We start from the raw sequence: 10,973 nt of genomic DNA on the forward strand, positions 1-10,973 counted from the left end.
ATCAACTAACGGAACAGAAGTTTTCGAAGTATTTGCTACTCTCCTGAATTTTAAAAATTGTAATACGACTTAAATATGATAAAGTACAAAATAAAATGCTAATAAAAATCAAATTAAATAAATTAAATATATTCTATTATATAAATTTTTGTTTGTATATTTTTCAATATTTCGAGCAAGGTTGAATCAATAGCAATTGTTAAACAACTCAATATTTATTAACAAAAAGTCTCAATACCACTAACCTCAAGAAGTACTCGCACTTTTACTTGAGGTCGTTTATCGCAGTTGAAACTTTTGAACTGCATGCGCATAAAATTATTAACCGTTTTTAAGACACAAGACCCAAATTATTACCATCTTCGTTTTTGCTTGGTTTTTTTTTTGGATGCCTTTCTTGGTGTCATTATTATCTTGTCTTCTTGCTTAATTTAAAACAATTTGACCGTACACTCAAACAAATGATTGTACATCACTAAATATTCAACACTAAATATTCATCAACGGTTCAAATTAATCAGTAGGAAAAAAACTGTATAAAGCAACTTAAATTTCGGTGCTTTTTAACGAAGTGCGTACTTAAGTTTGAGAGATACTTCAGCCACCAAAAATAACAACAATTATCAAAAGAAATAGGAGCAACGGGAGGTCTCACAGGCGGCGTATCTTGCCGCTTTTTAGCGCATTCAGTGCCCAAAATTGTTTCAATTATTTTTAATGTATAAACTTACAAGTAATTATAACTTTAATGTATCTTTTTGATTTGGTAACAGTTTGGGTCTCATAGAGGAGATCAATGAACGTTGGACAAATGTCGAACTATGAAGTGCTGTTGACGTTGATGATTGCAGTGCTGAGCTCGTCTTCATGTTGCGGTTGTTTTTGGCTGCTGTTAAGATGTTTCCTTTGAATGGATGCCAGGGTCGTTTGACAGTTTCATTTGTATTTCAGTATTTAACTTATGTTTTACAAAAATAATTTTTTTTTATTGAAGTTTTTGTACAAATTTAGTCTAGGCATATTTATGATTTCCTCTTCATATGAATGTGTTGAAAAAATGTTTTTAATAAACAAATTTTACAAAATAATTTATAAATTATCTTGATGTTAAACGTTTTGGTTTAGTATAATTTTGTTATCTTTTCGATCGATACGTGTTCACATCTAACAATTAGCAACGCTTGTGGTTTAAAATACATAAAATAATAATACATAACATAATAAAGTGTATTGTAATAAAATATTAAAGAAAAATACATAAATTTTCAGTTTGAAAATGGTAATCAAATTATTGAATTTATTTTACAATATTTCTATAAAAATTTATTTTGTAGGCGTTTAATATGAAAGTCTTAATTTCGGTTTCCTTTCTATACCAACTCTTTTTAATTGTGAATGCTGGCACAATTTCTAATGTAAACAGTGGGCGATATCCTCGTAGATTACAAACCAAAGGTTATTTACCACCCTATCCAACACCGAATTTTGGTAATTAAAAGAATTTTATTAAAAATAGATATAATTTTATAGAGAGGTTTCGAAAAGTGGTGAACTACAACAACAAAATTATGTAATTAATTAATTAATAATTTAATAATTTTATGAAATAATAGAGCATTTATTTGTGTTTTTATATTTATGCTTAAATATTGAATTTATGAAATAATTGAGTGAAAAACATTTATTAATGGATTTGCAATGTGAATATGTTCTTCGGATATTTTTACGCTAACAATGATGATGATTAATTAATTTTGTATAAAAAAAAAAACAAATAAAAAATAAATTACGTTACAAAATGATTGAAAGCTATTAATTATTTATATAAAACAGAATTTTGATTTTGCAAAAATAATTTACTAAAATGTTATTGATCAAAGTTTGTGTACACAAATTGGCAGATCGTTTTTAAGAATATTAATATTGTCATTATATATATATATATATATATATTTATTATACTGATGTTCTTTCACCAAACTAAAGTATTCGTGAAATAATTATTACTTTTAAACTATTTAAAAATTCGTGCTATTCTTTAAGAAAATTTTAAATGGAGATTTATTGATAAGTTCTTTAATTCTAATAGTCGACCTCTTTTATTTGGGTGCAAATCAGATTTAGGTATTAGACCTGTTAATTCACAATTGCAAAAAAAGAACGAAGAAAATCACTGAATATTCTACTTTATTTTAATCATAAAATTATTTGAAATATGTAACATATACATTAAGACTGAAAAGTTTTCGGAAATTCTCATTTAAAATTCGCGCGCTGTATATTTTTCGATATTTTAAGTTTATGTAGTTTGGCAGCACTGTCCTTAATTACTATGCCAAAAATGAGCTCGATCTGTCAGACAGTTCGTTTACGGCAGCTGTTGAAACCAGTTCACCTCAGTAGTGCGTTGCGAAATGTCTTCGACGGTCGTACGACCGTCCTGGAAGGCTTTGTACCACTCATAAACTTGAGTTTTCGATAAAACTGATTCCCCATAAGCCTTTTGTAGCATTCGCAACGATTCTGCACACGAAATTTCGTTCGAAACACAAAATTTGATGCAAACTCTTTGTTCAATATTTTTTTCCATTGTTTTTTTCGCAACGCACTACTGAGGTGAACTGGTTTCAACAGCTGCCGTAAACGAACTGTCTGACAGATCGCGCTCATTTTTGGCATAGTAATTAAGGACAGTGCTGCCAAACTACATAAACTTAAAATATCGAAAAATATACAGCGCGCGAATTTTAAATGAGAATTTCCGAAAACTTTTCGGTCTTAATGTAATATAATTCACATCACTTACCTTCAAAAGAAAAAATATTATTCCAACTAATTGCACGGAATCCAATTAAAATGAGCTTTTACTGAGTCAAATTGACTCAATAACGAATTGCGATATATTCATACCTTTTGATGAAGAAATGTGTGTGTTCTTCATAACTAGATTTCATGAATTCGGAGAAAAATTATAGTGGAACTACTATATCCTGTATATCAGTTGTATAGACATTTTTAATTTTTGCTTTACTATTAATACATTTTTGGTTTGGCATCAAAAACATTAAGTGCTTCCTTAATGTTTCGATTTTGGATAATTCCAAGAATCCTAATGATTTGGAAATTTTAAAAAAGTTTAGTAAAGTATAATGAGATTATGTGCAAAGAAACTCATTTGATTTCCAAATGGCTTTTTGATTTTTGAATCTAAATCAAATAATAGTAGTCAAATAAAATATATGAATACTTGAGATCAGTAGCTCGTTTATGTAAATCGTTCGAGTTTAACTCGAACGATTTCTTTCGAAAAGTTCTCACTTGCTTTTTCTCACTTCTTTCGAGTTTGCTGTTTATGTAACATGAAAAATTCACCACACGAGAACGTTATGGTGTGATGAGAGAAACTGATGAAAATGGAACGTTTTTTGAAAAAATGGAACGTTTTTTGAAAAAATGGAACGTTTTTTGAAAAAATTGAACGAAAATAAAACAATTTTAAAAGGTTGCTTAGTGCTTGCAAATAGCACTTGTACCAAAAATTTAAATTTATTCACTTTAACTCACTTTTTTTCATTCAAAATTCAAAACTTCTCGCAAGCAATTTGACAGGTGACAAAAACTCGAACGAAAAAAAGTGAGAAAACAATTCACCACAGTTACATAAACACTTCTAGTCACGGTTGCCACTTGAAAATTTTTTTCTGTACCAAAATTGGTTTAAAAAGGTACCATTTCTGTAAAAAAAGGTCCAAAATTTTTCTATTGTCTTTTTATAAGAAAATACAATTTATATAAAATGTACAAAAAGTATAAAACAATACAATATCCAAAATAAAGTTGGGTCGCCGAAAATGTACCATTTTTTGAACATGAGTACCAGAGTACCAAACCGAAAAAAAGTACCAATTTTGGTACTAAAGTACCATAAGTGGCAACCGTGCTTCAAGTGAGTAATTGTCATAAGTGAGAAAATCGTTCGAGAAAACGAAGTGAGAATTTTACATAAACGAGCTACTGATGATTTTCTTATATTATAATCACTTACATTATAATAACCAGCACAAAGGTATATTTTTTCTAATTGTAAATTATCTTATTAATTTTTAAAAATTTTGTTTTTTATAATCAAAAATATATTTTAAATTTAGTGTTTAGTGCTATTGCGGGCTATTAAATCAACTTTACTTCCAATCGTTAGTTTCTTTTTGTCAAAATTGATGCATCTTATAACGAAAATAAACTATTTAAAATCTAGAACGGTTCCAATAGAAACAAAAAGACAACAACAAAACTTTTATTTAATTTATTGATATTTGGTTGATCATACAACAATGTTTCGAGTATAGTCAAGCACTCATCATCAGTGGTCGTAGAAAATATTCAAATTTCTTTTTAATTAGTTTATAGTTCGTATATAATTTGTTTGGACTGTAAGTGTCAGGCTTAGAACTCGAGCCTGTCTAGGATGCTTAGACATTCACTAGTAGCCAAGGCTTCACAAACTTTCAATGCTCAAGTTCCAATTTGTTTTTTTTTCCAATTTTTAATTTTTTAAGTGATACTAACTAAAGCACTTGCCGCGTTGTAAATTGGAACGAGCTTATATAAACTATAGATTTAAACCTTAATCTTATTTCATACAATTGTATGAAACTAAAAAAGCCTGAATTAATTTTTATATGTAGAGTTTTTTTTCCTAAACTTGAATTCAGATCTAATATTATTTATATGTTTTTATATATTTTCTTTATCAAAAGGTTTTTCGCATAGCAGTGAACTACAACAACAAAAATTAATTTTTTATATTAATTTAATTAATTGAATTTTTTGCTGACACCTGTATATTTATATATTTATATATATTATAAATTTAATTGCTACATTAACACATTTTTCTTCTTATTCTTTGTTTATAAACTTAGGTGATAAAACTCATATACAACATCACAATACAGAAGCTTTCTTCAATAATAATCAACTAAGTCATAAGAAATCTAATATACAACAAAGCAAAAATTTTAATTCTTATGGGCCGCCACCGTCAGGACAAACAGCATTTCAATATACTGGACCGCAAACAAACAATAAATTTCTTCTACCCTCATTAATACCTAAATCGGTATTAGAACAATTATCAACATCTGATGACAATCAGCAAGAGCAAACAAATGATGCAGTTCTCATGGTTGAAGAACCTGCATCGCTGCTAACCTCGAGTCAAAATAATACAATTGAAGCTGCAAAACTTTTGGCATCCACATTGTTGGAAGCAAATGGCGAACCACCTTTGGAAGATTTCAGTGGTGCACAAGAAATTGAATCGGGCTCTCTCCATGATGGTAAACAATTAAATAATACTGATGTGGTTATAGTTAAGTCTCAGAAAAATGCTTATATCATACCAACACATTTAGCCAAAGGTAAAGAGTAATTAATCTTCAAAAAATAATCCTATTAATTAAAATAACATTTAATATAATTTAATTAGATACTCGAAGTTCTACGGATGTGCAAGAACTTTATCAAATGCGAGCACAGTTGGAGAAGGCTTACACAATAAATCAATTTATTTTCATTATCAAACCAGAAAAAATTAATTTTCTAAATAAATTGGTTTGATTATATCATGCCGTAAAGTATATGAAACCAATATGTTTAAATATTAAAAATTTTGGTTAATAAAGTTTTATATTATATATAAATATTGCAATATAAATTTTTTTAATAAGCTCTTGTTTCAAGGTTATAATAGTCGTTAAGAGTTTAAAATCATTGTATGTTCTTTCGTTAAAATCATATGACATTAAAGACAACATTTAAACTTTATATTATGATTTATCCTCATATGTATCTCATATGTAGCATTGGAAATGGTTTTCAGAAAAGATAGTGTTCTGGTATTTGATGGAAGTAGGCGTTCAAGTATAGTTTTCGGAGTCTTGTAAAGAGCAATGTATCCTCATTATGTATGTTTTAAAAGCATTGAAAATGGTCTTCAGAAAAGATAGTGTTCTGGTATTTGATGGAAGGAGGCCTTCAAGTATAGTTTTCGAAGCCTAGTGAAGAGCAATATAGCCATGAGCTAAGGTGGCTCATTATTTGCCTATCAATTGACAATTTCTTGTAAAGATTAAGCTTGCAATTATTTAAAATCGTCTAGGATGCTCAAGTGCTTGCCTAGCTTGTCTTTTTTAATTTGTTTTTAGAAGAACAGTTTGTCAAATTAAAAATACTCTAGCATTTTTCAGTATTTAGTTTTCAGCATTCAGCATTTTTGTTTGCAATTCCTTATTTCTTAATATAAAAGATATTAATAACAAATTCATATTATATAAAGCTATAAATGAAGTTTATTATAGTATAATATTTTTACATACTTGGCGTGTATTATTTTTTAAATTTTTTTATTCGTTGAAAGCAAATCATATATATTCTGATTATCTGACAAACCCATACTAGCCATTAAATAAACATTTGAAAAAATTAAAGCCAACATTTCAAGATAAAAATTCTTTCCTAAGGGAAAGAAGTTCCACAGGGTAAGATATTGTCCACTACAAGTAATTCGTTCAATATAGATCATATCAAACTGTAAATAAATAAAGTAAAAATAATGTCAAATTTTTTAATATTAGTTAAAAAAGCTCACCATTTTTAACTTCCAATATTTTGATTTTTCAAATTGCAACTGAAGCAAAACATTTTCTATGTGCAGCTCATTATCTGATATACTTTGACAAATAATATTAACAATAAACGAATAGCACGTAAGCAAGATAAAAGTGACGAAAACATATAATATTTGAACTATTTTGAAATACTTAGTAAAAAACACTTGCATCATGTAGGTATACAAGACCACTTCAAATGATAGTTCGTGCATTATTGAAGCAGCTAAAAACTTCTCTATGTAACGCCGAAGTTTCAAAACGTTTTTATAGAGCTTAAGAAAATCCTTGACAAGAAAATTTGTTTCCGCGTAGTTAGTATACATGTTATCTAATAGATCCGACATTTCTTGTAGAATTCCATTATATATCATCAATATAAATGCACTGAGGAAGGGTAATATTATCGTTGGTAGACAAGTGATTAATTCCAAAAGAAACACGATTGAATTAAAATAGTAAAAGATGAGCATATACATAAAAGCGATAGTTCGGAAAAGTAATGCGATGTAGCCAAACAAATTGATATGTGGGTCCATGCCAAATAAACTGAAGTGATTGTGATATACTTCCAAAAATAAATTCATAAACATATGCATCTCATTGTTATCTGATATTATATGGTAAACGGTATATATATTGAATAAACCGTATTTGATAAGCATATATAAAAGTAGTATAAGCATTACTTGTGGAAAAACCTGATCAGCTTTAAAATATGCATAGCACACAAAGCCGGAGAGGATTCCACTTGAAACGATTGTTACTGGTAAGACAACACCATATAGACATACTTTCACATATTTCCAAAGTTTAGGTGATCTCACAAATCGCTGTTTTGTTTCGTCGTAACTAAATGGACAATACCCCATCACCAGCAATCCAAAGTGTAAGATTTTCAATTGACTTTGTAGTAGTGTAACCATATCTAGTTGTGAAGATACTAAAATATTTTTACAATGTTACCAGAATTTTTATATATATTGAAATAAAATAAATTCGTACTTGTAGTAATTATATCCACTTTGTATTTAATGACTTCAATGATTAATATTAATTGTTGATGCCTTCTAATTATGTAGAATATAGTCAGGTTCTCTGCTAAAAATTAATTTTATTTAGGAAAAAATAACTCATATATGAGTTGTTTTTAATACTCTGCCATTATGATCTATATATTAAAAACATTTCCCTCTCTTAGGTGATAATTAATTATTTATTACATTAATACAAAATTATGGTTAGATGATTATATTGAATATGTATGATTGTTATTATTATTATTATTACTATTATTATGTTGTTAATGTGAATTTCACTCCATTGAATAATTGGATTTGGAGTCCGCGTTCAATGAATACACACGCTTCTTTTTAATTTGTTATTGTACGAATATCCATACAAATGTCAATAATAGTTGAAACGGTCTTCGGAAAAGAATATTCCGATGATTGAAGACGTTTGAAAATAGTTTTCCGTGCCTTATTAAATCCAAATCAAGGCCGTAAATCAAGGGTTGCCAATTATTTCTTTTAAATGGGCGATTTATTTTAGAAGTTAAGGTCATGACTATTTAAAAAACCATTTAAAAGTCATGACCATTTAAAAGGTCATGACCATTTAAGGTAAAAGAGGTGCTAAAATGTTTGTATAGCCCAACTTGTTAAGTGGATTTCAAATTTATCAACATTCAGTGAACTTCAATAATACTTTGAAATCACCTTATACTTCTAATTTCCCTACATAATTGTAGGTTAGCGATAATTTAAAAAAAAACAACGGTGTATCGCTATAATCTTATTGCTCGAATTTCTAAACTAGATTATAACAATACAAATATATTTGTTAGGAAGTGAGTTGATAATTTAAGTTATATCTCCTCATCGATATAAAATTCTATTTATTATTTCTCCATTGGTTACTGATTGTTGAACGATAAAATATTTCTTCCAGAAGAATATAAAATTTAAATTATTCTTAAAATACTAAAACAAATGAAATGTTAAAACTTGCACACTATGGATACAACGCTGAACCATTGGTGATTGACAATTGATGATATTTTATTTTTTATACATACTTCACTGATTAATATCAATTACATTAAACTGTAATTTTTAGTAAAAAATTTTAACAATATTGGATAAGATGTGATGTGGTTTTATTTTTTATACTTTATTCTTTGCAGCAAACAAATCATATATAGTCCTATTCTGTGACAAACCCATACTTGCCACCAAATAAACGTTTGAAAAGATGGCAGCTAACATTTGCAGATATGAATTCTTTCCTAACGGAAAGTGGTTCCATAATGTCAAGTATTTTGGATAAAATGTGATTCGCTCAATATAGATTATATCCAACTGTAAATATAGTAAAAGTAAAGTAAAGTAAAATAAATAAAAGTCCAGTTTTTTATATTGGTTATTGTAAGTTCACCAGTTTCAGTTTCCAATTATTATCCAGAAAGTTCGATTTTTCAAATTGTAATCGTAGCAAAACGTTCTCTATGTGCAATTCCCTGTCTGATATATTTTCACAAATAATATTAACAATAAACGAATAGCATAGAATTACGAAAAAAGTAAGACCAGTTAATACAATTTTAAATACAATAACGTTTTTAGCAAAAAATATTTGCAAAATGTAGGTGTACAAAGCCACTTCAAATGAAATCTCATTCAAAATTGAAGCACCTAAAAATTTCTCCATATAAGGACGGAGTCTTAAAACATTTCTGTACAGTTTAAGAAAATCCTTTAAAGGTAACTGTGCTTTCGTGAAATTTTTATATATTGCATTTAATAGACATGATACATCCTGTAGAATTCCATTATATATCATTAATATAACTGCACTGACGAAGGGTAACACTATAGTTGGTGAACAAGTGATTAATTCCAACAAAAACATCTTAGAGCTAGAACAAGTAAATATGAACATATTTAAAAAAACGGTAGCTCGTAATACTAATGCGATGTAGGCAAACCAATTGATATGTGGATCCATTCTAAAAATACTGAAATGATTCCGATATACTTCCAAAAATAAGTTCATAAATACACGTAGCTCTTCATTGTCTGATATAATATGGTAAGCTGCAACTATGTTAAATAAACAGCATTTGGTGATAAAATATATAAATAGTAAAAACACTACTTTAAAGAAAACTTCGTCAGTTTTAAAATAGGCAAAGCATCCAAAAACTAAACAAATTCCATTTGAAATAATTGTTACTGGTAAGACAACACCACATAAATATAGCTTTACGCACATCCAAAGTATTGGTGATCTCACAAACCGCTGCTTAGTTTTGTCGTAAATAAAAGGACAGAATCCCATCATCTGCAATATTAGATGTAGGATTTTTAATTGAATTTGTAGTAGTGTAACCATAACTAGTTGTGAAGATACTAAAATTTTTTTGCCTAAAATAGTAAAATTTTTCTATTTATGAAATAAAGTGAAACACATAATTGTGGTAATTATATTACCTTTATATTTTATGACTTCAATGTTTAATATTAATTGTTGTTGCTTAGTAATTAAATGTGATGAATAAACAAATATCATTGGGAATTGTGCAATTATATAGGAAAAAATACATATAAATTAATTTATTTCTCTTTATTTTTGATTAATGTGATATTACTGTTACAATGTTCTCTAACACTAAATGTTAAATGATCACTGGTTGTTGTCGATCAGTAGTAAAAAAGAGTTCTTGTAATCACGAACAGAATTGCGAATTAATATACTGAATATTCAGCATTTTAAATTCATATAAGCCAGAAAGTAAAAAAAAGCAGTACTAAAGAGGTGGGGTGAAAACAAGATCACGGTCGGACTATGCTATGAATTTCAGGACTAGTATCAACCTTGAAGGAAGTCAAGAGTCGGATGTTGAATATTTTTTGACAAGGGAGAGTAAGTATGTAATTCTGTTCATGTAAGTTACTTTAGAAATGTTGTTTATAAAGGAATTTGGATGGTGCTTGCCTCTAAATTTGGTCTATTAATGGATATAATCAAGAAGAACACTTTTTTCAAAGGCTCTGATGCCTGGTGGGAGCTAAATCCAGATTGAAGGGTTTTAGAGGTAAAGAAGCTGCTGCATAACTCTAAGACATGACAGCAGGCTGTAATAGGGGTGTCATTAAATTCGCGATCGAGCAATGAACTGTTATTCCTTGTTGGATATTCCACACTTTAAGTTTGGTACAAAGCTTCTGTCGTCAACTTTTTGGTTTTGAAACAGTACTGCGAATTAAGCGAAATATTATTCTCAACAATTAATGTTTTCAG

General features: G+C 28.4%; 1 protein-coding gene across 1 annotated transcript in view; it reads left to right on the forward strand.

The window, feature by feature from the left end:
- Positions 1-5,431, forward strand: part of LOC119676581 (protein mesh-like) — a 27,082-nt gene extending 21,651 nt beyond the window's left edge. Inside the window, exons 5-7 of the mRNA XM_038087823.1 lie at positions 1,270-1,279; positions 1,335-1,488; positions 4,923-5,431. Coding sequence (XP_037943751.1) covers positions 1,270-1,279; positions 1,335-1,488; positions 4,923-5,431 — 673 coding nt within the window. The remainder of the gene's footprint in view (positions 1-1,269; positions 1,280-1,334; positions 1,489-4,922) is intronic.
- Positions 5,432-10,973: the final 5,542 nt, after the last annotated feature.

This window comes from Teleopsis dalmanni, chromosome 2 (assembly GCF_002237135.1).
Source record: "Teleopsis dalmanni isolate 2A chromosome 2, ASM223713v2, whole genome shotgun sequence".
Lineage (NCBI taxonomy): Eukaryota > Metazoa > Arthropoda > Insecta > Diptera > Diopsidae > Teleopsis > Teleopsis dalmanni.